This window comes from Salvelinus fontinalis, chromosome 14, assembly GCF_029448725.1.
Source record: "Salvelinus fontinalis isolate EN_2023a chromosome 14, ASM2944872v1, whole genome shotgun sequence".
NCBI lineage: Eukaryota > Metazoa > Chordata > Actinopteri > Salmoniformes > Salmonidae > Salvelinus > Salvelinus fontinalis.
Window position 1 is genome coordinate 2,237,013 of NC_074678.1, and position 27,978 is coordinate 2,264,990.

Sequence of the window (27,978 nt, forward strand, 5' to 3'; positions counted from 1 at the left end):
AAGGTTGTTTCACATCAGACACGTTATAAATATGTCACAATATTGTTGACATGAATTGATTAGTTTCACATGTCACAGAGCAGAGAGACTTTCTCCTGTTTCCATGGCATTGGTTATTTGGAAAGCAAACATGAAATTGAACTTGACTCCGTGTCGTCCTGTCCCTGCCCGTCTCCCCTTCCCAGTGGACAGTTCAGTGCGCCAGCTGGAGACAGAGATAGAGAGACACCTAAAGGACGAGAGGAGAGGAGAGCGGCTGCGCACCGGAGTACAGGTGGTCATAGCAGGAGCTACCAATGCTGGGAAGAGTAGTCTGCTCAACACACTCTGTAAGAATAATACACACACACACACACACACACACACACACACACCCACACACACACACACACACACACACCCACCCACCCACCCACCCACCCACCCACCCACCCACCCACACACACACACACACACACACACACACACACACACACACACACACACAGTATGACACATTGCAGGGCGAATCCTCATTTCTATGGACAGCCATGTATGAGTGGTCATACACCTACACTTAAAGGAAAAATTTGCTTTTTTTATGACCAAATCTCTATTTCTGATGTAACTGGCATGTTCTAGAAGGTTCCAGACACGTTTTTTTGTTGTCGTTGCGATTTCACTTATTTTTGAGAAACGTACACCAACCAGCGATTCAATTCCTTATCCTCGTTTTGCAGTATGGGGGCTCTATCCGCAGCATTGTATTCCATGTTGTGTGACTTACAATACACCCCCAATATACACCTAATACACACCCAATATACACCTGATACACACCTGATACACTCCACACTTTAGAACGACACAATGACCACACACTGACTATTCACAACACTGTCCCATGTCCCTTAAAGAGAAAATCACTTTTTTGTTTATCAGTCATGTGCTCATGAGTTTGAGATATGACATCCTGCATCATAAAGCAAGGCTCTGTATAAACCATGTGTAATGGTTGTTTGGCTGCTGCGCCACAGGGCTTCCTATCACAATAATACACGTATTTATCAGCCTCCAGATAAAATCCTGTTATTGTTTCCTATTGAGCTTGGTCTTTCCCAGGGCCTGACTCAACGGCCACAGCTCTTAACACAGAGTAATGGCCCGGGCTGTCAGTTGTCTGGCTGGGCAGCGGGGAGGGAACACTTTACTCTTTGTACGTAGTTCCACTGAACAGAGGCGTGGTTGTGGATGAAAATATCCCATGGCAGGAGAAGGTTGATGAGTTTGTCGAGGATCTTATTTTGATTCCAAATAACCAAGAATAGGACACTTCAATGGTTAGTATTTCCCATGACTATATTTAGTTGTAGAGGTTTTAATAGATGAGAAGATATATGGGAAATAAATAAAAAAATCTCTGTCTGTTTCTCTCTCCATCTCTCTATCCCAACTCCTCTCTCTCTCTCTCCCTCTATCTCTCTCCCTGTCTGTCTGTCTGTCTGTCTGTCTGTCTGTCTGTCTGTCTGTCTGTCTGTCTGTGTCTGTCTGTCTGTCTGTCTGTCTGTCTGTCTGTCTGTCTGTCTGTCTGTCTGTCTGTCTGTCTGTCTGTCTGTCTGTCTGTCTCACCATCTCTCTATTCCAATTCCTCTATCTCTCCCTCTCTCTCTCCCTCTCTCTCCCTCTCTCCCTTTCTCTCTCCCCCTCTCCCTCTCTGTCTCTCTCCCTCTCTCTCTCCCTCTCTCTCTCCCTCTCTGTCTGTCTGTCTGTCTGTCTCTCCATCTCTCTATCCCAATTCCTCTATCTCTCCCTCTATCTCTCCCTCTCTCTCACTCTCTCCCTCTCTCTCCCTGTCTCCCTCTCTTTCTCCCTGTCTCCCTTTCTCTCTCTACCTGTCTCCCTCTCTCTCTCCATGTCTCCCTCTCTCTCTCCCTCTCCCTGTCTCTCTCTCCCTCCCTCTCTCTCTCCCTCTCCCTCTCTCTCTCCCTCTCCCTCTCTCTCTCCCTCTCCCTGTCTGTCTGTCTGTCTGTCTGTCTGTCTGTCTGTCTGTCTGTCTCCCTGTCTGTCCGTCTCTCCCTCTCTCTCTCCCTCTGTCTCTCTCTCCCTCTGTCTGTCTGTCTGTCTGTCTGTCTGTCTGTCTGTCTGTCTGTCTGTCTATCCAAATTCCTATATCTCTCACCCTCTCGATCTCTCTGTCTATCTCCATCTTTCTCTCTATTCCTCTCTGTCCAGGCCAGCGTCCAGCAGCCATCGTGTCCCCCATCGCGGGCACCACCAGGGACATTGTAGAAACCTCTCTGGACATTGGAGGCTTCCCTGTCCTCCTGAGTGACACCGCAGGGCTCAGAGACTCCTCAGACAGCGTGGAGAGAGAGGGGGTCCGTAGAGCCCGTCAGAGGTATATACACTACACCACATACTGTATATGGTACAAAGCATTATGGTCAAAATGCATGTTCCATTTCAACTAATTGTTATGTAGTTCACCTAAAATGAATACATGAATTCTTATAACCAGGACTAGGATATGGAAAGACCTTAAACAATACGTTATGGAGCATTATTGGGAGTCTCTTCCTGTGAATTGTGACTTCTGTACAGAACAAAGTCGAGTGTTGTCTACATTGTATGGGCAATATGAACAAAATGAACAAGATACTTGAAAATCCTCAAAAACAAAGGAAGGAAGAAATAATTCAAGGCTTTTTCCATATGTTGTATTTTGGCTTCAGTTCCAGTTCGTCAGTGTAAAGAGAATGTATGGATATAAATACCAGACGTAAACACACTCAGGAGGTGGGAGGATGTGCCACTATGCACATTAATATTTACCATACAGAGGGTGAGACACACACACACACACACACACACACACACACACAAACACACACAACCTCACCCTCCACAGACTTGGCCAGGCTGACGAGAGGGAGAGAGGAGAGTTGGCCCGGTAGGAAGTGCAGGCAGTTCTTGTGCTCAAGGGGACTTTCTGTATGTCTGTCAGGGGATCCAGGGCTCATGACCTGGGAGAGGGCAGGAAGGAGGTAGTCAGAATAAGCATCCTGCTGCTACTGCTGCTAGTCCCTGGGGTCAGGGGAGAGTCCCTGGGGAGGGGGGTCCCCACAGAGATACAGTTCATTATGTCTCTAGATTCCCTGCCTATGCTTTTCTGTTTCAACAAAAATGGACAATAAAAATTGACAATGATAATCAATTCTATTCTAATCTGGGGGATTATAAAGTGGGACTGCAGTGGATAGCAAAACATGTACAGACTCCTGACCAGTTCTGCTGTATTGTGTTTTTTTACGCTGGTCTTAAAAAATGTTTTTACACAATGTCTCCGCCATCATTTCCTAGGATCTTCTGGAGAGCAGAACAGCGATCACTAACCTCCATTTGAATGGCAGTTTGTACTTCAACGAGTCGGCAGCTCTGGACGTTCTGCTTCCTCTGGACGTTCTGTTTACTCTGGACGTTCTGTTTACTCCTGACGTTCTGTTTACTCTGGACGTTCTGTTTACTCTGGACGTTCTGTTTACTCTGGACGTTCTGTTTACTCTGGACGTTCTGCTTCCTCTGGACGTTCTGCTTCCTCTGGACGTTCTGTTAACTCTGGACGTTCTGCTTCCTCTGGACGTTCTGTTTACTCTTGACGTTCTGTTTACTCTGGACGTTCTGCTTCCTCTGGACGTTCTGTTTACTCTGGACGTTCTGTTAACTCTGGACGTTCTGTTTACTCTGGACGTTCTGTTTACTCTGGACGTTCTGTTTACTCTGGACGTTCTGTTTACTCTGGACGTTCTGTTTCCTCTGGACGTTCTGTTTACTCTGGACGTTCTGTTTACTCTGGACGTTCTGTTTCCTCTGGACGTTCTGCTTACTCTAGATGTTCTGCTAACTCTGGATGTTCTGTTTACTCTGGATGTTCTGTTTACTCTGTACGTTCTGTTTACTCTGTACGTTCTGTTTACTCTGGATGTTCTGTTTACTCTGGATGTTCTGTTTACTCTGGATGTTCTGTTTACTCTGGATGTTCTGCTTACTCTGGACCAGACCCTAATCCCGGGGACTCAAAAGAGGAAGTGACGGCGCAAAAGAGGCAGACGAGCCGGCATCATGACGAGACTACGTTGGCGTGCAAATAAACCGCAAGTCTTAGACTGCTCTCTCTGCTACCGCACGTCAAGCAGTACCGATGCACCGATTCTGGAATCAACAGGACCCTGAACAGGACCCCTAACTACACTATATGTACAAAAGTATGTGGACATCCCTTCAAATTAGTGGATTCGGCTATTTGTGGACAGGTGTATAAAATCGAGCACACCGCCATGCAATCTCCATAGACAAACATTGTCAGTAGAATGGCTTTACTGAAGAGCTCAGTGACTTTCATCATGGCACCGTCATAGAATGCCAATCTTTCCACCAAGTCAGTTTGTCAAATGTCTGTCCTGCTAGAGCTGCCCCCGGTCAACTGTAAGTACTGGTATTGTGAAGTGATAAAGTCTAGGAGCATCAACGGCTCAACCGCGAAGTGGTAGGCCACACAAGCTCACAGAACGGGACCGCTGAAATTGTCTGTCCTCGGTTGCAACACTCACTACCGAGTTCCAAATTGCTTCTCGAAGCAACGTCAGCACAAGAACTGTTCGTCTGGGAGCTTCATGAAATGGGTTTCCATGGCTGAGCAGCCGCACACAAGCCTAAGATCACTATGCGCAATGGCAAGCATTACACCACTCCAGCCGACGCCATTGGACTCTGGAGCAGTGGAAACGCGTTCTCTGGAGTAATCTAACATCTAAATGGAAGCAAGTCCCCGCAGCAATGTTCCAATATCTAGTGGAAAGCCTTCCCAGAAGAGTGGAGGCTGTTATAGCAGCATATTAACGCCCATGATTTTGGAATGAGATGTTTGATGAGCAGGTGTCCACATACTTTTGGTCATGTAATGTATATGTACATATCTACCTCAATTACCTTGTACCCTCGTACTGGTACCCCGTGTATATAGCCAAGTTATTACCTAGTACCCTTACACATTGACTTGGTACTGGTACCCCGTGTATATAGCCAAGTTATCGTTACTCATCACCTATGTTATTTTTTTATATTATTGACTGTTGTTGGGAAGGACAGGTAAGTAAGCATTTCACTGTTACATACTGACTACACCGCTCGCGATACTTGCGCGCGAGAACGTTGCGAAACAAATTTAGACATGTTATTCAATCATTGCATCCAAGCTGCTCGCGCGTGTCTGTCAACGAGCGTCTGCGTAGCCAGACGCTAAACTAGAACTTGGTTCTATTTGTGACGCTTGATGCGCTGCAAGTACCGCCTCTCCCTTCTCCTCATTGGTTGTTATGAGCGTATACCCACGTGGGTGATTGAAAGATGAACTGAGGTCCACACTTCAGTCCAGTTGGTGGTGGTAATGGACATTAAAGTTATTTGCCATATAAAGTCAGAAGAAGAAGAAGATGAAGGAGGTTTACCCTTTTATCTGTGGATTAATTGTCGGAGTAGAGGACCGTGTGCATTTCAGGTAAAATAACAACCCAATGTTTATATCCCAGGACAAATTAGCTAGCAACAGTAAGCTAGCTAGCTAAATTGCCATGAATGTTTAATGCTGTTCGACCCCCAAGTTAATATATTTGGTTCAGAGTTTGTTTTGATATTTCAACCTGCGTGTCCTGATCGCGTCAGGTGTGTGTGAACAAAATCAACATGCGCACGTGGATGCACGCCTTCGCGCGCCCGGTCTAGTCAGCGTGTTAGTCTACACTTGTTGTTTACGAAGCATGTGACAAATAACATTTTATTTGATTGCGTATTTTCCCTTCAGGGTGGAGCAGGCTGATCTGACCCTAGTAGTGGTGGACTCCACGCAGCTACCCCCAGACCCTCAGCTAGTACCAGCCTTCCTCCAGGAGTACCTCAGCACTGTGCTGCCCAGCCCTGAGGCCGGCATGAAGGCTGCGTCAGACAGGGTCCTGCTGGTGCTCAACAAGAGTGATCTGGTACCTGAGGAGCAGAGGGAGAGAACAGAGGGAGAGCTGAGAGAGATCACAGGTCTCCCTCCTGCATGTTTTCTGTCCTGCTATACCAGTACAGGGCTGGAGGATTTCCTCACTGTGCTGCAGAGCAGGGTCAAGACTCTGTAAGTATAGAGTATAGTTCTGTGTTAATGTTACTGTATGCTTCTACGTAGGTTTTTTAAATGGTTTTCCTGTATATCAGGTAGTCACCGTGGGCGGAATCCTAACTCTGATTGATAGATTCATTGTGCAATTCATTCAAAATCAAACTCTTTGATATCGCAAGTAAGTTATGATTGGTCCCTAAGTTTTTGATAATATCATGCATGACTTGTCATAACATGAGTCATAACATTATACACCCTGTGCTTACCCTACGGTAGGAGTTTCATTGTGTTGTTTACAGCCCGCCGTATCCTGTGGATATGAGGAATAAACTCTGATTAGATTTTATACATCCTGAGTCTTTCAAGAAAGTAACGCTGATAGCAGCTCCCAGACTGAAGATCAAACACCGCATTCTTTTGAAATATTTGGCAGCGCCGGCCGGCTCACCTACATACAGTACATCAATTATAACACATCTGTTCCATCCAGGTGTGGTGACCCTCTGAGCGGAGCTCCCAGTCTGACCCAGGCCCGTCACAGAGCCCACCTCCAGCAGAGTGTCCAGGCCCTGAACCAGTACCACCAGTACAGAGACCAAGATCTGGCCCTGGCCGCAGAGGGGGTCCGCCTCGCCCTCACCCACCTGGGACGCATTACAGGACGGGTCGGAGCCGAGGAGATCCTGGACATCATATTCAGAGACTTCTGTATAGGGAAATAAATGGTGGAATATGGATACATCTCATGCAGAAAGGACACTCTCACACTAGATCACGTGACAGGGAGGAACACTAACACAGACTTTAAATGTAGTTATTCTAGCAAGATACCAAAATGTAACTAGTGTATTTCATTGTTTGTCCTGATCATTTGACCTGGTGGATCTCAACTCTAGCCATAGCCAGACTGAAGAAGTGTAAACATCTTAGCAGATCATCTGTGACTCTCTACTGAGTCACTGTTTGAGTCATCATCGCTCTGTGTTCTGTGGGAAATAAATGGTTTGGTAGGCGATCATCTCTGTGTTAAATGGGAAATAAATGGTTTGGTAGGTGATCATCTCTGTGTTAAATGGGAAATAAATGGTTTGGTAGGTGATCATCTCTGTTCTGTGGGAAATAAATGGTTTGGTAGGTGATCATCTCTGTGTTCTGTGGGAAATAAATGGTTTGGTAGGTGATCATCTCTGTTAAATGGGAAATAAATGGTTTGGTAGGTGATCATCTCTGTGTTAAATGGTTTGGTAGGTGATCATCTCTTGTGTTAAATGTGAAAGAAATGGTTTGGTAGGTGATCATCTCTGTGTTAAATGGGAAAGAAACGGTTTTGGTAGACGATCATCTCTGTGTTAAATGGGAAATAAATGGTTTGGTAGGTGATCATCTCTGTTAAATGGGAAATAAATGGTTTGGTAGGTGACCATCTCTGTGTTAAATGGGAAATAAACGGTTTTGGTAGACGATCATCTCTGTGTTAAATGGGAAATAAACGGTTTTGGTAGACGATCATCTTTGTGTTCTGTGGGAAAAAGAAGGTTTGGTAGGCGATCATCTCTGTTCTATGGGAAAAGACGGTTTGGTAGGCGATCATCTCTGTTCTATGGGAAAGAAACGGTTTTGGTAGGCGATCATCTCTGTGTTAAGTGGGGAAAAGAAGGTTTGGTAGGCGATCATCTCTGTGTTAAGTGGGGAAAAGAAGGTTTGGTAAGCGATCATCTCTGTGTTAAGTGGGGAAAAGAAGGTTTGGTAAGCGATCATCTCTGTGTTTTGTGTGAAAAAGAAGGTTTGGTAGGTGATCATCTCTGTTCTGTGGGAAAAAGACGGTTTGGTAGGCGATCATCTCTGTTCTGTGGGAAAAGACGGTTTGGTAGGTGATCATCTCTGTGTTTTGTGGGAAAAATAAGTTTTGGTAGGCAATCATCTCTGTTCTGTGGGAAAAGACGGTTTGGTAAGCGATCAGTGAATTTTATTGAATTTTATTTGGGCAAAAGACATACAACACGTGTTCCAGAGGATAGCACTTAAAAGTATTAATGAAAACACTTGTTTCCAAAGTGGTCCTCTGGTAAACCATATAGAACATATCATGATTAAAAGTGGTCCTCTGGTAAACCATATAGAACATATCATGATTAAAAGTGGTCCTCTGGTAAACCATATAGAACATATCATGATTAAAAGTGGTCCTCTGGTAAACCATATAGAACATATCATGATTAAAAGACACAAAATGTTCTGTTCTATGGGAAAGATACGGTTTGGTAGGCGATCATCTCTGTTCTGTGGGAAAGAGACGGTTTGGTAGGCGATCATCTCTGTTCTGTGGGAAAGAGACGGTTTGGTAGGCGATCATCTCTGTTCTATGGGAAAGATATGGTTTGGTAGGCGATCATCTCTGTTCTGTGGGAAAGAGACGGTTTGGTAGGCGATCATCTCTGTTCTATGGGAAAGATACAGTTTGGTAGGCGATCATCTCTGTTCTATGGGAAAGATACGGTTTGGTAGGCGATCATCTCTGTTCTGTGGGAAAGAGACGGTTTGGTAGGCGATCATCTCTGTTCTGTGGGAAAGATACGGTTTGGTAGGCGATCATCTCTGTTCTGTGGGAAAGATACAGTTTGGTAGGCGATCATCTCTGTTCTGTGGGAAAGATACAGTTTGGTAGGCGATCATCTCTGTGCCCTTTGTTCCCTCTCTCAATCTGGCCTTGATTAAATATTTATGTTTCCTCGCTGAACTCCTCACCACTCCTCCCCAGTTTACTCCTTCTCACCCAGGTCTCTGTCACATAGGCACTGCTCGGCCGTGCACGCACACACCGTCTCTCTGTCACACAGTCGTCTGTCACACCGTCTCTCTGATGACATAGACCCTGCTTTGCCGTGCACGCACTCACCGTCTCTCTGTCATACCATCTCTCTGTCACATTGTCTCGCTGTCATACCATCTCTCTGTCACATTGTCTCTCTGTCACATTGTCTCTCTGTCATACCATCTCTCTGTCACATTGTCTCTCTGTCACACCGTCTCTCTGTCACACCGTCTCTCTGTCATACCATCTCTCTGTCATACCGTCTCTCTGTCACACCGTCTCTCTGTCACACCGTCTCTCTGTCACATTGTCTCTCTGTCACATCGTCTCTCTGTCACACCGTCTCTCTGTCACACCGTCTCTCTGTCACGCCGTCTCTCTGTCACGTCGTCTCTCTGTCACGCCGTCTCTCTGTCACACCGTCTCTCTGTCACACCGTCTCTCTGTCACACCGTCTCTCTGTCACATCGTCTCTCTCACACCGTCTCTCTGTCACACCGTCTCTCTGTCACGCCGTCTCTCTGTCACGTCGTCTCTCTGTCACGCCGTCTCTCTGTCACACCGTCTCTCTGTCACACCGTCTCTCTGTCATACCATCTCTCTGTCACACCGTCTCTCTGTCACACCGTCTCTCTGTCACACCGTCTCTCTGTCACACCGTCTCTCTGTCACACCATCTCTCTGTCATACCATCTCTCTGTCATACCATCTCTCTGTCACATTGTCTCTCTGTCACATTGTTTACTGCGGGTGTTGGAAGTAGAGGGCTGCGGGTCCCGACAGAGATCATTGTGGCGCAGTCTGTATTGTTCATGCTGCGGTTGGGAGCGGACGGTCAAACCAGACAACTTTGGGATGCAACTCAATATTAGGAAGGTGTCCTTAATGTTTTGTACACTCAGTGTATGTGTGGTCCCAATGCAATAGAGTAGACTGTCTATGCTGGGGTGGGAGAAGAACGGGGCAGATATCTTTCCAAGGAAAGGTACTTCCTAAATATGATTAGGCTATAGTTTACTACATTGCCTAAAAAAATATTATTGATTACCCATATTTGTCTCTGTCTGAAAATCGTCCCACTCCTAAAAGGTAGGCTATAAAACGTTGCTCAAGAGAAAGTGAAAATGTCTCCAACTTAGTTCTCTTTCAACTACCACTACCCTCTTGGCTGATAGAGCCCAGTAATACAGATGACCTAATATAATGGGCCAAGTGAGAATCTCTGGTAATTTAAACTATTTCTTAGGTTATTTTTGGTGGATTTTGATATTGCCTATAGGGCGCAAAATTGCTGGACCATGGCTGACAAGTGAGTTGTGTCCTCACAGACGCCTAAATGAACGTTGCGGGACTATGGTTGAGTTCAGGTCCAGTTATGAAAAGCTGCGGGAGCGGATGAATAAATCAGTGGCGCTCAGACCTCTATATTGAAACGCCTTTCTGTTTGGCATCTACTCAGGCCTTGATGTTTTCTCCAGCAGTTAGGGGATGTGTTTGACCCAGCTGTATAACACTGCTGAATCAATAGAGAACAATGGAGAACATTAAGTAACACAACAAAAATACAAGCTATTGGAATTAAGGAAGTCTACATGTGTGGGTGGCAATGAGCCGACATTTTGATAATGGACCTGTTGATATGTTATTACAAGACGAGACACCAATGGACGTGTCATGGTTGAGTGATGAGAGTAGTTTAACCTGCGTGGTAATTGTGTTTCCTCTGACGGAGGTGGTTGTGCGTCTGTGTGCATGCACGTGTGTTGTGAGGAACAGGGTGACTATGGAGTGTAATTAGGGGGCAATCGGGTTCACGTTCACAGATGTGCTCTGTGTGCGCACTCCCCCTGGTTGACCCAGGGTAAGACAGACTGTCTGTGTGTGTGTTTGACCGACCGCACGGGGGGAAAAAACAGTCCTTAAACAAAGGATTTCCTGAGAACAGTAGAGGCTCCTTCACCTGTAGTTCTGTCATGCATGATGAACAGACGCAGTCCCAGCAAGATGTATCTTATAAACAATCACTTTTTAGTTGAACTATTATTCGCCTCCAAGAGCGGCTGTATGTTATTAGGCCATAGAGTGGCTGTATGTTATTAGGCTATAGAGTGGTTCTATGTTATTAGGCTATAGAGTGGCTGTCTGTTATTAGGCGATAGAGTGGTTCTATGTTATTAGGCTATAGAGTGGTTCTATGTTATTAGGCTAAAGAGTGGTTCTATGTTATTAGGCTATAGAGTGGCTGTATGTTATTAGGCTATAGAGTGGCTGTATGTTATTAGGCTATAGAGTGGCTGTATGTTATTAGGCTATAGAGTGGTTCTATGTTATTAGGCTATAGAGTGGTTCTATGTTATTAGGCTATAGAGTGGCTGTATGTTATTAGGCTATAGAGTGGCTGTATGTTATTAGGCTATAGAGTGGTTCTATGTTATTAGGCTATAGAGTGGTTCTATGTTATTAGGCTATAGAGTGGTTCTATGTTATTAGGCTATAGAGTGGTTCTATGTTATTAGGCTATAGAGTGGCTGTATGTTATTAGGCTATAGAGTGGCTGTATGTTATTAGGCTATAGAGTGGCTGTATGTTATTAGGCTATAGAGTGGCTGTATGTTATTAGGCTATAGAGTGGCTGTATGTTATTAGGCTATAGAGTGGTTCTATGTTATTAGGCTATAGAGTGGCTGTATGTTATTAGGCTATAGAGCGGTTCTATGTTATTAGGCTATAGAGTGGCTCTATGTTATTAGGCTATAGAGTGGTTCTATGTTATTAGGCTATAGAGTGGTTCTATGTTATTAGGCTATAGAGTGGCTGTATGTTATTAGGCTATAGAGTGGCTGTATGTTATTAGGCTATAGAGCGGTTCTATGTTATTAGGCTATAGAGTGGCTGTATGTTATTAGGCTATAGAGTGGCTGTATGTTATTAGGCTATAGAGCGGTTCTATGTTATTAGGCTATAGAGTGGTTCTATGTTATTAGGCTATAGAGCGGTTCTATGTTATTAGGCTATAGAGTGGCTGTATGTTATTAGGCTATAGAGTGGCTGTATGTTATTAGGCTATAGAGTGGCTGTATGTTATTAGGCTATAGAGTGGTTCTATGTTATTAGGCTATAGAGTGGTTCTATGTTATTAGGCTATAGAGCGGTTCTATGTTATTAGGCTATAGAGTGGTTCTATGTTATTAGGCTATAGAGTGGCTGTATGTTATTAGGCTATAGAGTGGTTCTATGTTATTAGGCTATAGAGCGGTTCTATGTTATTAGGCTATAGAGCGGTTCTATGTTATTAGGCTATAGAGTGGCTGAATGTTATTAGGCTATAGAGTGGCTGTATGTTATTAGGCTATAGAGTGGTTCTATGTTATTAGGCTATAGAGTGGCTGTATGTTATTAGGCTATAGAGTGGTTCTATGTTATTAGGCTATAGAGTGGCTGTATGTTATTAGGCTATAGAGTGGCTGTATGTTATTAGGCTATAGAGTGGTTCTATGTTATTAGGCTATAGAGTGGCTGTATGTTATTAGGCTATAGAGTGGTTCTATGTTATTAGGCTATAGAGTGGCTGTATGTTATTAGGCTATAGAGTGGCTGTATGTTATTAGGCTATAGAGTGGCTGTATGTTATTAGGCTATAGAGTGGCTGTATGTTATTAGGCTATAGAGTGGCTGTATGTTATTAGGCTATAGAGCGGTTCTATGTTATTAGGCTATAGAGTGGCTGTATGTCATTAGGCTATAGAGTGGCTGTATGTTATTAGGCTATAGAGCGGTTCTATGTTATTAGGCTATAGAGTGGCTGTATGTTATTAGGCTATAGAGTGGCTGTATGTTATTAGGCTATAGAGCGGTTCTATGTTATTAGGCTATAGAGTGGCTGTATGTTATTAGGCTATAGAGTGGCTGTATGTTATTAGGCTATAGAGTGGCTGTATGTTATTAGGCTATAGAGTGGTTCTATGTTATTAGGCTATAGAGTGGTTCTATGTTATTAGGCTATAGAGCGGTTCTATGTTATTAGGCTATAGAGCGGTTCTATGTTATTAGGCTATAGAGTGGTTCTATGTTATTAGGCTATAGAGTGGTTCTATGTTATTAGGCTATAGAGTGGTTCTATGTTATTAGGCTATAGAGTGGTTCTATGTTATTAGGCTATAGAGCGGTTCTATGTTATTAGGCTATAGAGTGGTTCTATGTTATTAGGCTATAGAGTGGTTCTATGTTATTAGGCTATAGAGTGGTTCTATGTTATTAGGCTATAGAGTGGTTCTATGTTATTAGGCTATAGAGTGGTTCTATGTTATTAGGCTATAGAGTGGCTGTATGTTACTAAGCCCTTGCAGACAATCCACATGATCAAAATCACATCACTTCATGTTTGCATCATCATAAGAGGGCGGCAGAGCAAGCTTCAAACAGGAAGCTACCCTCCAAGCACAACATTTTTTTCCTGTTTTGATGTTAAAGTTATAAAACTTCCATAAATAATGCACTTTGCCGAATTCTGATGTATATGTACAAAGTATGTACTGGTGCATCAAATACATGAAAAAGTTGCCAATATTGTGTTTTAATTTTGTCATTTTGTATTTTTTGTTGTTGTCCCGCTATACCAACCCTAACTAGCTAAAGTAGAACAGCATGGGGTAGCTAAAGTAGGACAGCATGGAGTAGCTAAAGTAGGACAGCATGGGGTAACTAAAGTAGGACAACATGGGGTAGCTAAAGTAGGACAACATGGGGTAGATAAAGTAGGACAGCATGGGGTAGCTAAAGTAGGACAACATGGGGTAGCTAAAGTAGGACAGCATGGGGTAGCTAAAGTAGGACAACATGGGGTAGCTAAAGTAGGACAGCATGGGGTAACTAAAGTAGGACAGCATGGGGTAGCTAAAGTAGGACAACATGGAGTAGCTAAAGTAGGACAACATGGGGTAACTACAGTAGAACAACATGGGGTAACTAAAGTAGGACAGCATGGGGTAGCTAAAGTAGGACAACATGGGGTAGCTAAAGTAGGACAGCATGGGGTAGCTAAAGTAGGACAACATGGGGTAGCTAAAGTAGGACAGCATGGGGTAGCTAAAGTAGGACAGCATGGGGTAGCTAAAGTAGGACAACATGGGGTAACTAAAGTAGGACAGCTTGGGGTAGCTAAAGTAGGACAACATGGGGTAGCTAAAGTAGGACAGCATGGGGTAGCTAAAGTAGGACAACATGGGGTAACTAAAGTAGGACAGCATGGGGTAGCTAAAGTAGGACAACATGGAGTAGCTAAAGAAGGACAACATGGGGTAACTACAGTAGAACAACATGGGGTAACTAAAGTAGGACAGCATGGGGTAGCTAAAGTAGGACAACATGGGGTAGCTAAAGTAGGACAGCATGGGGTAGCTAAAGTAGGACAGCATGGGGTAGCTAAAGTAGGACAACATGGGGTAGCTAAAGTAGGACAACATGGGGTAGCTAAAGTTGGACAGCATGGGGTAGCTAAAGTAGGACAACATGGGGTAACTAAAGTAGGACAACATGGGGTAACTAAAGTAGGACAACATGGAGTAGCTAAAGTAGGACAGCATGGGGTAACTAAAGTAGGATAACATGGAGTAGCTAAAGTAGGACAGCATGGAGTAGCTAAAGTAGGACAACATGGGGTAGCAAAAGTAGGACAGCATGGGGTAACTAAAGTGGGACAACATGGGGTAGCTAAAGTAGGACAACATGGGGTAACTAAAGTAGGACAACATGGAGTAGCTAAAGTAGAACAGCATGGAGTAGCTAAAGTAGGACAACATGGGGTAACTACAGTAGGACAGCATGGGGTAACTAAAGTAGAACAGCATGGGGTAACTAAAGTAGGACAACATGGGGTAGCTAAAGTAGGACAGCATGGGGTAGCTAAAGTAGGACAGCATGGGGTAGCTAAAGTAGGACAACATGGGGTAACTAAAGTAGGACAGCTTGGGGTAGCTAAAGTAGGACAACATGGGGTAGCTAAAGTAGGACAGCATGGGGTAGCTAAAGTAGGACAACATGGGGTAACTAAAGTAGGACAGCATGGGGTAGCTAAAGTAGGACAACATGGAGTAGCTAAAGTAGGACAACATGGGGTAACTACAGTAGAACAACATGGGGTAACTAAAGTAGGACAGCATGGGGTAGCTAAAGTAGGACAACATGGGGTAGCTAAAGTAGGACAGCATGGGGTAGCTAAAGTAGGACAGCATGGGGTAGCTAAAGTAGGACAACATGGGGTAGCTAAAGTAGGACAACATGGGGTAGCTAAAGTTGGACAGCATGGGGTAGCTAAAGTAGGACAACATGGGGTAGCTAAAGTAGGACAACATGGGGTAACTAAAGTAGGACAACATGGAGTAGCTAAAGTAGGACAGCATGGGGTAACTAAAGTAGGATAACATGGAGTAGCTAAAGTAGGACAGCATGGAGTAGCTAAAGTAGGACAACATGGGGTAGCAAAAGTAGGACAGCATGGGGTAACTAAAGTGGGACAACATGGGGTAGCTAAAGTAGGACAACATGGGGTAACTAAAGTAGGACAACATGGAGTAGCTAAAGTAGAACAGCATGGAGTAGCTAAAGTAGGACAACATGGGGTAACTAAAGTAGGACAACATGGGGTAACTAAAGTAGAACAGCATGGGGTAACTAAAGTAGGACAACATGGAGTAGCTAAAGTAGGACAGCGTGGGGTAGCTAAAGTAGGACAACATGGGGTAGCTAAAGTAGGACAGCATGGGGTAGCTAAAGTAGGACAACATGGGGTAACTACAGTAGAACAGCATGGGGTAACTAAAGTAGGACAACATGGGGTAACTAAAGTAGAACAGCATGGGGTAACTAAAGTAGGACAACATGGAGTAGCTAAAGTAGGACAGCATGGGGTAACTAAAGTAGGACAACATGGGGTAGCTAAAGTAGAACAGTGTTATAGGCTTTTCCATTGGAGGAAAGAGATCCTGTTTACATTAGGAACCCCCTGTACTTAGGTTAGGCAGGGACCTGGATCTTGTAGTACTATATACAATTGTGTTGTACTGTTATTAATACTATTATTAATACAGTTGAGTGAATTCAGAATAATTGGGGCACTTTTTTAATTTCCATCTTCTGTAACCTCTTCAGACATCTGTCCAACATATTAGCCCGATACATTTCTGAAATTCTCAGATGTTTCCTAATCAATCAAAATTGAATTGTCATTGGGGTACACACCCATTTGCATACAGTACACTGAGGCAAAACCACATTTTCTGTTCGCATTTGGTAGATTGGGACAACATGTACATTATGTATGGATATATAGACACCCCAGACCAGGATGTAGATACATTATGTATAGATATATAACCAGACCAGGATGTAGCTACATTATGTATGAATATATAACCACCCCAGACCAGGATATAGATACATTATGTATGGATATATAGACACCCCAGACCAGGATATAGATACATTATGTATGGATATATAGACACCCCAGACCAGGATGTAGATACATTATGTATGAATATATAACCACCCCAGACCAGGAAGTAGATACATTATGCATGGATTACGGATATGTGTATAGACATAGCCATCATGGGATTTCACCTCTGTTATACTAGCTGTGATAACAGTTTTCCCATGTGGAGCTATTTACAGACTTCATATTGCATAACAAGGCTATAGACATTATTTTCTCTCCAATTCTTCCACTATTCTTTGAAATTTGCAACAAAAAAATTATAATATGTTTTTCACAAAGGACCCAACGTTAGTGGAAACTGCTGCGGTTCCTAAACTGGTGGTGAGGATTACTCGTGTATCACAAAGATCACTCACATTCAAAGAGGAAGATTATTTTTTGAAGAACTGCAAATTCAAACTTTTATTTTCTCAAAACCAACACACTTTCAGAAACATTTAATAAAAATTGAATAGCGTCTTAGAAAATCACATTAACTTTATTTGTACACATTTATTTTTCTTTAGCCTGAGTATAAAGTAAAAGGAGAACACAAACGCTTTTCGCAGTAGACGGTGACTTCCAGTAGACGGTGACTTCCAGTAGACGGTGAATTCCCATCCTAAACTCAGCAATCAAATACAAGTGGAATTACAAGGATAAAGTCAATCCTATTAAATTAATTATTAAATTAATTACATTTAAAAGCGATATGTACTGTATACACAGTGTACAAAACATTAAGGACACCGTCCTGATATTGAGTTGAAGGTAACATGTCTCCTCCCCTTCATCTACATTGATTGAAGTGGATTTAACAAGTGACATCAATAAGGAATCATAGCTTTCACCTGGATTCACCTGGTCAGTCTACGTCATGGAAAGAGCAGGTGTTCATAATATTTTGTCCACTCAGTGTACATTTGTAGATACCGTTTTTAGACTGAACAAAAATATAACCGCAACATGCAACAATTTCTACGATTTTACTGAGTTACACTTCATAGAAGGAATATTCATTAGGCCCTAATCTATGGATTTCATGACTGGGCAAGGGCACAGCCATAGGTCGGCCTGGGAGGGCATAGGCCCACCCATTTGGAAGACAGGTCCACTCACTGGGGAGCCAGGCCTAGCCAATCAGAATGAGTTTTTCCCCACAGAAATACTCCTCAGCGGATCCCTTGAAGAAGCTAGATGTAAAGGTCCTGGGCTGCCGTGGTTACACGTGGTCTGCGGTTGTGAGGCCGGTTGGATGTACTGCCAAATTCGATCAAATGACGTTGGAAGTGGCTTATGGTAGACAAATTACCATTCAATTCTCTGGCAACAGCTCCAGTGGACATTCCTGCAGTCAGCATGCAAATTGCACGCTCCCTCAAAACTTGGGATTGTGTTGTGTGACAAAACTGCACATTTTAGAGTGGCCTTTTATTGTCCACAGCACAAGGTGCACCTGTGTAATGATCATGTTGTTTAATCAACTTCTTGATATGCCACACCTGTCAGTTGTATGGATTATTTTGGCAAATGAGAAATGCTCACTAACACGGATGTAAACCAATTTGTGCACAATTTGAGAGAAATACATTTTTTTGTGCATATGGAACATTTCTGAGATCTTTTATTTCAGCTCATGAAAAATGGCACCAACACCTTCACATGTTGCAAGGATATTTTTGTTCAGTGTACATGATGTAGAACAGTAGATACAACCTATAGTGTGTCTGCAGTATTTACACATGGACATTTTAAGGTCTAAGAGCACACATTGATCACTGAAAGGCACCACGCCCAATTCTCCAGGGACCATAACAGTAAGTGCTTTCATTGTCTCACTCTGTCATGGCCTAGGTAGAGCTGTATGAGTGGGGCATCTTCCTCACACCCGTCTCTCCTCACCTCACCTGAAGGAACAAACATAGCCTCCATCAGTAACATGATTACAATGTGGTGTCCGATTGATTCCATGTTAATACCTAAACTGGATTTATCGTTACTAACGTCTAGCATTAGGAGATCAGTATCAGCTCAAACTGATCTTTTGAACATGTAATGAATTATTTATTGACCCTTTAAAATCTGCAGTTGACAGTGAGTGTAACACCAGTGACGATGAGAGTCAGGGGTTTGTATGTACCAAGTGGGGTTTACTGATCACTGGTGCTGCAATGGATGGCCCCCCCTTCAAGGCTGACATCAGTCCAGTAGGCTTTGAGCCGGCGAGTTGCATTGATGGCCCCCCCTTCAAGGCTGACATCAGTCCAGTAGGTTTTGGGCCAGCGAGTTGCATTGATGCCCCCCCCCCTCCCCCCCCTTCAAGGCTTTGGGTCGGCGAGTTGCATTGATGGCCCCACCTTCAAGGCTGACATCAGTCCAGTAGGCTTTGGGCCGGCGAGTTCCATTGATGCCCCCCCCCCCCCCTTCAAGGCTGACATCAGTTCAGTAGGCTTTGGGCCGGCGAGTTCCATTGATGGCCCCCCCTTCAAGGCTGACATCAGTCCAGTAGGCTTTGGGCCGGCGAGTTCCATTGATGGCCCCCCCTTCAAGGCTGACATCAGTCCAGTAGGCTTTGGGCCGGCGAGTTCCATTGATGGCCCCCCCTTCAAAGCTGACATCAGTCCAGTAGGCTTTGGGTCGGCGAGTTGCATTGATGGCCCCCCCTTCAAGGCTGACATCAGTCCAGTAGGCTTTGGGTCGGCAAGTTGCATTGATGCCCCCCCCCCCCTTCAAGGCTGACATCAGTCCAGTAGGCTTTGGGCCGGCGAGTTCCATTGATGGCCCCCCCTTCAAGGCTGACATCAGTCCAGTAGGCTTTGGGCCGGCGAGTTGCATTGATGGCCCCTCCTTCAAGGCTGACATCAGTCCAGTAGGCTTTGGGCCGGCGAGTTGCATTGATGGCCCCCCCTTCAAGGCTGACAGTCCAGTAGGCTTTGGGCCGGCGAGTTCCATTGATGGCCCCCCCCTTCAAAGCTGACATCAGTCCAGTAGGCTTTGGGTCGGCGAGTTGCATTGATGGCCCCACCTTCAAGGCTGACATCAGTCCAGTAGGCTTTGGGTCGGCAAGTTGCATTGATGGCCCCCCCCCCCTTCAAGGCTGACATCAGTCCAGTAGGCTTTGGGCCGGCGAGTTCCATTGATGGCCCCCCCTTCAAGGCTGACATCAGTTCAGTAGGCTTTGGGCCGGCAAGTTGCATTGATGGCCCCCCCTTCAAGGCTGACATCAGTCCAGTAGGCTTTGGGCCGGCGAGTTCCATTGATGGCCCCCCCCCCTTCAAGGCTGACATCAGTTCAGTAGGCTTTGGGCCGGCAAGTTGCATTGATGGCCCCCCCTTCAAGGCTGACATCAGTCCAGTAGGCTTTGGGCCGGCGAGTTCCATTGATGGCCCCCCCTTCAAGGCTGACATCAGTCCAGTAGGCTTTGGGCCGGCGAGTTCCATTGATGGCCCCCCCTTCAAGGCTGACATCAGTCCAGTAGGCTTTGGGCCGGCGAGTTGCATTGATGGCCCCCCCTTCAAGGCTGACATCAGTCCAGTAGGCTTTGGGTCGGCGAGTTGCATTGATGGCCCCACCTTCAAGGCTGAAATCAGTCCAGTAGGCTTTGGGCCGGCGAGTTGCATTACAGACAAAGCATCACAAATGGATTGAGTTTTACAGCAGATCCTCCTGATCCCCAACACTTTATGGACCTCGTCATAATACAAAAATATATAAAAAATGCACACAGACACACTTGAAACAGTGAATTTCTTTATCGGCATGAGACCTCCGTAGCCCGTAGCTACCGACAAACCATCGGTCAAACTTTGCTTCCTCCTCCTGACTTGTGGCTGTTATTGTCCATCCATCCCTTCATTTATCTAGTCTGTCTGTCTCTTCCTGTGTTCCCCCTCGACACCACTATTATGCTGACTGAGTCTTTCTCCTCAGCTATGCACCGGGACAACCATTATTGAAGGCCACAAATCACATTCCAGAGGTTGGTAGGGTCACAGTGTTTCCTTGGGTTACATTGCTCAACTGCTAACGTAGGGTTGTAGTGTGCTGGTAATGTAGTTCACTCATACCATAGGGTCCCCACTGATAACACGCTTCTTTGGTTGGATCTGCTTGCTATCTAAAGTTATTTACAGTTCTGGTAGTGTGCGCAATTATTATTCTCTTACCTTTGGGTTACAGTTGGTTAGAGCGCTGGTGAGTGACTCGACATTCCCGTTGAGTGTTTTGACCTCAGCCTCCTTCAGAACCAGTCTCTCTCCCTGCAGGCTCTTCTCCTCCCTCAGCCGGTTCTGTTCCTTCAGCAGGGTCTCTACCTGCCTGTCGTGGTTCTCCCGGATCTCTAGCAGCAGCCTGCTGCCCTCCGCCGCTGTCACGCTGCGGTTTTGACGACACTGCTGGAGGTCAAGAGTCAGATGGCTGTTCTGGACCTCCAGGCTACTGGACTGGGCCTGGATGTTTGCCACCTGGATGAAGATGATAACATATTGTAGCAAATTCTTGGGGTATCCCCAACCGGGACTTGAACCCGGGTCCATCGACTGTCAAGCCAACACCTTAACTGTTACGCTAAGAGGTCCGAACCTCTTGACAAGGTCGCTAGGTGTTGGCTTAAGGTCACTATATTATGTTTAATTAAGATGCTCTACAGAGCCAGGTTGCTGTATGTTTGTTTGTAGAAAGCGATATGCAAATATACTTTTATTGATTAATTGATTGATACTGTAGGCAGTTGGGTAAAGCAGAAACAGACTGGGACACTGGCTAACCTGTAAGCTCCAAGCTAAATTGAACATACCAATACTTTCAAAGTATGTTACATATATATATTTGACCCAGGTCTGGTGTACTCTACATACCTTGTTCCCCACGTTGTCCAGATATTTCTGGAACTTGTCCTCCACCTCTTTAGACAGGTTGGAGCATCTGGCCCTGATGTTCAACATCTGCTCTGTCTGCTTCTCGCAGGTCAGGTGAAAGGTCATGGAGTGGGGGAACAGGTTGTCGATGCGCACCAGGAAGTTACTGGTCACCATTTGGATCCCCTCCAGAGACTTGGCAAAGTCCTCTTTACACTTCTGGGTGTAGAGTGTCAGGTGTTCCTTCAGGTTGTTGTTCTCCCTCCGCAAAGAGATGTTCTCAAGGTTGTGGGCGTCACGGTCCTTGATGGCATTGTCCCTCTCGATGCGGATGTACTGGCTGGTCTGGGTGAAGTTGGCTTTGATCAGTTTGATCATTGCTGCCTGCTGGGAGGTCAGAGACTGGAGGGTTTTTACCTCAGCTGAGGAGAAAAGATATTACAGCAGAAAGTGTTACTTGTTATTAGATTGAAATGTTTGGGTCAATGTACTGTGTCACTGTGTCATGTCTCTATCACAGTATTAGAATAGAACGCACTGCCTAAGCCTGAGTGACAAAGGGACAATAGTAACGTACTGTTAGCAGTAGCGGCGATGAAAGGGTTTTGAAAAGAGGTGGTGGGAACCCGGACATGGGTAGCACGGCTCATCTCTATTTTCTTCTTGTCTGCTTCACACTGGTTCTGTGGAGGAAAGAAAGTGTCAGGTTTGGTCTTCATTAATGTTAGCTATGCTCCTCTAATTGAAGTAAACTGTCACTTTTTGGGAGAAACGTTAGTGTGTAGATATCCTTGCATTATAGTCATGTAAGTGCAAAAACATTTTCTCTGTATATTAATTATTTCTCAGATTTAATGCCAAAATAATTCCTGCACACTAAATGCTTCTAGTGCTGTACGTCAGCTCACAATTTCAAAATGAACAAAAGATGAGCTAGTATCTATTTATATTGCATCATAATGTTACAGTCCCATCTCCTCACCGCTTTCAGTATGAGGGCTTTGATCTGCTCCCCGGAGGCATTAGCTGCTTTCTTCAGCACGGCCACCTCTCCCTCCAGGGCTGTCTTCTCAGCCTTCCTGGCCCCCAGCGCAGCTCCCAGGTCAGCTTTATCCTTCCTCAGGTTAATGTTGTTCTCGCTGATCCTGTTCAAACTCTGCTCCAGCTCCTCTACTCTCCTCTCTTCAGCAGACTTCTCTGGCTGGCCGTAGACCAGGAACAGCACCAGGCTCACGATGATGAGGGACTGGATCAGAGAGGAGAAGAAGAAGACCACCCTCATGTAATAGCCGCAGCTCTTTCCCTTTGGCTTGTGAATGTCCTTGGCCTCCAGGCCAAACTTGGCCTGTGAGTAGCTGTTGCTGCTGTACATCTCTGCTGGATGTCGGTGTGGTCAAGACGAGGGTATTGAAAAGTCAATGGAGGTCTCTTTGGTTTCTCAGGGGAATTTCCCTCCCTCAAAAGCTCTCTTGGTGCTCTCTCACAAAGTGCTGAAGCCTCAAAATGAGTAATCTCTTAGGTTACTAAAGTTTAAAACGAACCAGAGTCAAATTCTCTTTGTCAGTAGTCCTGTATCTATGTAAAGGGTGACCCTGAGGACCATGTTTATAAACGCTGAGGCACACTTCCTACGCTGTGACTCCTTCCTGGCCCTCCCCTGGCCCCTGGGTAGCCCGGCCCAGCCAGCGCTCCGCTCCAGAGGTTATCATAACTTCACCCTGCGCTGCGGTCAGCAGGGACGTCTGGGCTGACATCACTTTCACATTGCTAGCACTGCACAGCCCTCCTACAACTGTCAGAGACTATCATCACAGAATATCATATCAAATATATTGAACTAAAACGACAATGTACATAGACATAGCCAATCCATACAGTAATGTCATGAGTTATTTGCAGATGGAGCATGGCTGAAGGACTGATCATCTTGGTATGTTAGTGTGAACATCTATCTTATTGTTTTATAATGTCAACCCAATAGGAGCTGAGATACCCGTCGTTTAATTTGAAAATAAAAAGCATTACAAAAACAAATATTAGAAATGAGGCTGAGATAACATGTTGATACATTGCATCCTAGACACCAGCCCAGGCTTCTCACAGTCAGACCTCTCTCATCCCTCCTAGACACCAGCCCAGGCTTCTCACAGTCAGACCTCTCTCACCCCTCCTAGACACCAGCTCAGGCTTCTCACAGTCAGACCTCTCTCATCACTCCTAGACACCAGCCCAGGCTTCTCACAGTCAGACCTCTCTCATCCCTCCTAGACACCAGCCCAGGCTTCTCACAGTCAGACCTCTCTCATCCCTCCTAGACACCAGCCCAGGCTTCTCACAGTCAGACCTCTCTCATCCCTCCTAGACACCAGCCCAGGCTTCTCACAGTCAGACCTCTCTCATCCTTCCTAGACACCAGCCCAGGCTTCTCACAGTCAGACCTCTCTCATCCTTCCTAGACACCAGCCCAGGCTTCTCACAGTCAGACCTCTCTCACCCCTCACAGACACCAGCCCAGGCTTCTCACAGTCAGACCTCTCTAATCCCTCCCAGACACCAGCCCAGGCTTCTCACAGTCAGACCTCTCTCATCCCTCCCAGACACCAGCCCAGGCTTCTCACAGTCAGACCTCTCTCATCCCTGCCAGACATCAGCCCAGGCTTCTCACAGTCAGACCTCTCTCATCCCTCCTAGACACCAGCCCAGGCTTCTCACAGTCAGACCTCTCTCATCCCTCCTAGACACCAGCCCAGGCTTCTCACAGACAGATCTCTCTCATCCCTCCCAGACACCAGCCCAGGCTTCTCACAGTCAGACCTCTCTCACCCCTCACAGACACCAGCCCAGGCTTCTCACAGTCAGACCTCTCTCATCCCTCCTAGACACCAGCCTAGACTTCTCACAGTCAGACCTCTCTCATCCCTCCTAGACACCAGCCCAGGCTTCTCACAGTCAGACCTCTCTCATCCCTCCTAGACACCAGCCCAGGCTTCTCACAGTCAGACCTCTCTCACCCCTCACAGACACCAGCCCAGGCTTCTCACAGTCAGACCTCTCTCATCCCTCCTAGACACCAGCCCAGACTTCTCACAGTCAGACCTCTCTCACCCCTCCTAGACACCAGCCCAGACTTCTCACAGTCAGACCTCTCTCATCCCTCCTAGACACCAGCCCAGGCTTCTCACAGTCAGACCTCTCTCATCCCTCCTAGACATCAGCCCAGGCTTCTCACAGTCAGACCTCTCTCACCCCTCCTAGACACCAGCCCAGACTTCTCACAGTCAGACCTCTCTCATCCCTCCCAGACACCAGGCCAGGCTTCTCACAGTCAGACTTCTCTCACCCCTCCCAAACACCAGCCCAGGCTTCTCACAGTCAGACCTCTCTCACCCCTCCCAAACACCAGATGTGGACGTGGCCCGTGCAGCACTGTGGGGAATAGTTGTTATTTTATGATCCCTGAGAGGAGGACAGTTCCTTATTGTTGTTCTGTTAACTCCTCTATCGTAGCTGCCCCTGCGTCTGTGTGCTGCCTGGGGAACAGGAAATAGCATCTGCATGTGTGGATCACATTGTTCATTCATTTGTGGATGGAATGATGTGATCAGGAATTTGGCATGTGGGTTGTTTAGCATGATAGCATGGCGTTTTACTCCAAAATGTGATTTTCTATATTTAATCAGAAGTTACTGGAATTTCTGTTATGTAATATATTTTTGTACGATTGTTAAAATATTGTACAATATAAAACATACACATACAAACTACAACATACAGATGCACACCTACATGCACATAACCCTGCCCAGACCCACCTACTCACACCCCCCCATCTCCTCTCTGCCAAATGGCCTCAAACTGCACAATTGTGTTTCTCTCTGTTGCCCACGCACTTTCAACATTTAGATAATAAAACATTTGACCTTTGGTTGATTGGTTGATTTCCAGTGTTTAAGTATATGTTATTTCAAGATGATTGAAGAGCATTTGTGTGTCTGGGGGGCTGCTGTGAGCACTGTGAGTGAAGGGCTGAAAGATTTGTTTTTAGAAGAATTGCGTACAGGCATAAAACTTGGGTCTAATATACTCGAAAGTCTACTAAAGTGAGACTTTGTTCTTGTGTTTCTTGGCTATTTACATTGAAAAGCAACCTAGCTTGAGAACAAATCAATGTTTGAGAGACCTCTACTAGTGAGACTCACTGGATGACTCCAGTGGCCCTGTTACAAAGGTAACCTTCATTTTTTATTTAACCAGGTAAAGTTGACTGAGAACACATTCTCATTTTACAGCAATGACCTGGGGAATAGTTACGGGGAGAGGAGGGGGGATGAATCAGCCAATTGTAACCTGGGGATTATTAGGTGACCGTGATGGTATGAAGGCCAGATTTGGGAATTTAGCCAGGACACCAGGGTTAACACCCCTACTCTTACGATAAGTGCAATGTGATCTTTAGTGACCACAGAGTCAGGACACCTGTTTAACGTCTAATCCGAAAGACAGCACCCTACACAGGGCAATGTCCCAAATCACTGCCCTGGGGCATTTGGAAATTTGTTTTAGACCAGAGGAAAGAAACAGTGCCTCCTGTTGGCCCTCCAGCAGCATCTGGTCTCCCATCCAGGACCAACCTTAGCTTCAGAGGCCAGCCAGCAGTGGGGTGCAGGGCGGTATACTGCTGGCTCAAAGCAGCAGCCGAAACATTTTGTCTGTGATATTTTGGTTAGAAGACTCAGATCACAGAATATTAGATTAAAATCGAGCAATATACCACATCACTTCTTACTAGTAATACATTTCATGTTTTAGAAACATTGCTAAGCGTGCTCATCTATTTTTTGGTGTAATTATGGTGGAAACAAATATTTTGGCTGGTAGATTATAGTGGCTGGTAGATTAGTGGCCGGTAGATTATAGTGTCTGGTAGATTATAGTGTCTGGTAGATTATAGTGTCTGGTAGATTATAGTGTCTGGTAGATTATAGTGTCTGGTAGATTAGTGGCCGGTAGATTATAGTGTCCGGTAGATTATAGTGTCTGGTAGATTATAGTGTCTGATAGATTAGTGGCCGGTAGATTATAGTGTCTGGTAGATTAGTGGCCGGTAGATTATAGTGTCTGGTAGATTAGTGGCCGGTAGATTATAGTGTCTGGTAGATTAGTGGCCGGTAGATTATAGTGTCTGGTAGATTATAGTGGCCGGTAGATTATAGTGTCTGGTAGATTAGTGGCCGGTAGATTATAGTGTCTGGTAGATTATAGTGTCTGGTAGATTATAGTGGCCGGTAGATTATAGTGTCTGATAGATTAGTGGCTGGTAGATTATATTGTCTGGTAGATTATAGTGTCTGATAGATTATAGTGTCTGGTAGATTAGTGGCCGGTAGATTATAGTGTCTGGTAGATTATAGTGTCTGATAGATTATATTGTTTGATAGATTATAATGTCTGGTAGATTATAGTGTCTGGTAGATTATAGTGGCCGGTAGATTAGTGGCCGGTAGATTATAGTGTCTGGTAGATTATAGTGTCTGGTAGATTATAGTGTCTGGTAGATTATAGTGGCTGGTAGATTATAGTGACTGGTAGATTATAGTGGCTGGTAGATTATAGTGGCTGGTAGATTATAGTGGCTGGTAGATTATAGTGGCTGGTAGATTATAGTGGCTGGTAGATTATAGTGGCTGGTAGATTATAGTGGCTGGTAGATTACAGTGTCTGGTAGATTACAGTGTCTGGTAGATTACAGTGTCTGGTAGATTATAGTGTCTGGTAGATTATAGTGTCTGGTAGATTATAGTGTCTGGTAGATTATAGTGTCCGGTAGATTATAGTGTCCGGTAGATTATAGTGTCTGGTAGATTACAGTGCCTGGTAGATTATAGTGTCTGGTAGATTATAGTGTCTGGTAGATTATAGTGTCCGGTAGATTATAGTGTCCGGTAGATTATAGTGTCTGGTAGATTAGTGGCCGGTAGATTATAGTGTCTGGTAGATTATAGTGTCTGATAGATTATAGTGTCTGGTAGATTATAGTGGCTGGTAGATTATAGTGTCTGGTAGATTAGTGGCCGGTAGATTATAGTGTCTGGTAGATTATAGTGTCTGGTAGATTATAGTGTCTGGTAGATTATAGTGGCTGGTAGATAAAAAAAATATATCTACCTGCCAGTGCTTGGAAAACAAAAAAGGTTGTTTTAGGCCCTGATTCCTGGTCATAATACGTTGACAAATTACAATGATTGAACCAGGGTGTGCCCAGCAGGTGGCTACTGACATATTTGATTTCGGTTCTTAAATCCATTTTTAGAGAGGCTGTGATTTGTGATGTTGTTTTTTGAAGCCATAACCTCTCAAGATAGGAGATGCTTATAAAAACATGATATATTTTGAAGTGTTATAAGATACAGGTCAGAGGGACTGACATCTCTGAAACAAAAACAGTCAAAGCTGCCTTTGGCTCCGTAACTCTAAAATAATACTGGTCCTTGAGGGATGTTTATCCTTGCCTTTAAAAGAAAAAATATTTAATTATACCTGGATCTCTAATCTCAATAGATACCCCTACAAAGCAGTATAGTGAAACATTAAAAAGAGACTGTAGCCCCACGAGTACGGGGTTGTCAACTATTGCTTGACTAAACTTCCTAAAGGACACATATACATATACTACCACCTAGTGGTGAAAAGACATACTGGG

At 44.9% G+C, this 27,978-nt stretch overlaps 2 protein-coding genes across 9 annotated transcripts in view; one reads left to right on the forward strand and one right to left on the reverse strand.

Annotated features, from left to right (window-relative positions):
• gtpbp3 (GTP binding protein 3, mitochondrial) overlaps positions 1–13,514 on the forward strand; it is a 42,447-nt gene extending 28,933 nt beyond the window's left edge. For 2 of the 6 annotated variants that reach the window (XM_055943736.1, XM_055943738.1), the window contains exons 6-9: positions 186–329; positions 2,212–2,377; positions 5,837–6,151; positions 6,627–13,514. In XM_055943736.1, coding sequence (XP_055799711.1) covers positions 186–329; positions 2,212–2,377; positions 5,837–6,151; positions 6,627–6,858 — 857 coding nt within the window. In that variant the 3' untranslated portion in view covers positions 6,859–13,514. Of the gene's footprint in view, positions 1–185; positions 330–2,211; positions 2,378–5,836; positions 6,156–6,626 lie in introns of those variants that run through there. The other 4 variants (XR_008761898.1, XR_008761899.1, XM_055943740.1 and 1 more) reach the window with 4 other exon arrangements.
• A 3,300-nt stretch (positions 13,515–16,814) lies between these two features.
• plvapb (plasmalemma vesicle associated protein b) lies at positions 16,815–27,901 on the reverse strand. Of its 3 annotated transcripts, none has more exons than XR_008761900.1 (6): positions 22,261–27,901; positions 21,856–21,961; positions 21,279–21,700; positions 20,589–20,885; positions 18,262–18,329; positions 16,815–17,044 (listed from the first exon to the last, which is right to left on the reverse strand). XR_008761900.1 is itself a non-coding variant. In XM_055943743.1 (6 exons), exons 1-6 carry the CDS (start codon positions 22,648–22,650, stop codon positions 18,321–18,323), a joined length of 1,329 nt encoding a protein of 442 aa, XP_055799718.1. In that variant the 5' UTR covers positions 22,651–27,901; the 3' UTR covers positions 16,815–18,320. The 3 variants fall into 3 exon arrangements, 2 of the variants coding, with proteins under 2 accessions (XP_055799718.1, XP_055799717.1); XM_055943743.1 differs by adding an exon at positions 18,563–18,667 and having other exon boundaries at positions 16,815–18,329; XM_055943742.1 differs by having other exon boundaries at positions 16,815–18,329.
• Positions 27,902–27,978: the final 77 nt, after the last annotated feature.

Coding starts and splice junctions, on each gene's coding strand:
- plvapb (XM_055943743.1), bottom strand. CDS start 22,650: ATGTACAGCAGCAACAGCTACTCACAGGCCAAGTTTGGCCTGGAGGCC. Junction 21,962..22,260: donor AAGCCCTCATACTGAAAGCG/GTGAGGAGATGG, acceptor TTTCCTCCACAG/AACCAGTGTGAAGCAGACAA. Junction 21,701..21,855: donor CATCGCCGCTACTGCTAACA/GTACGTTACTAT, acceptor TTTTCTCCTCAG/CTGAGGTAAAAACCCTCCAG.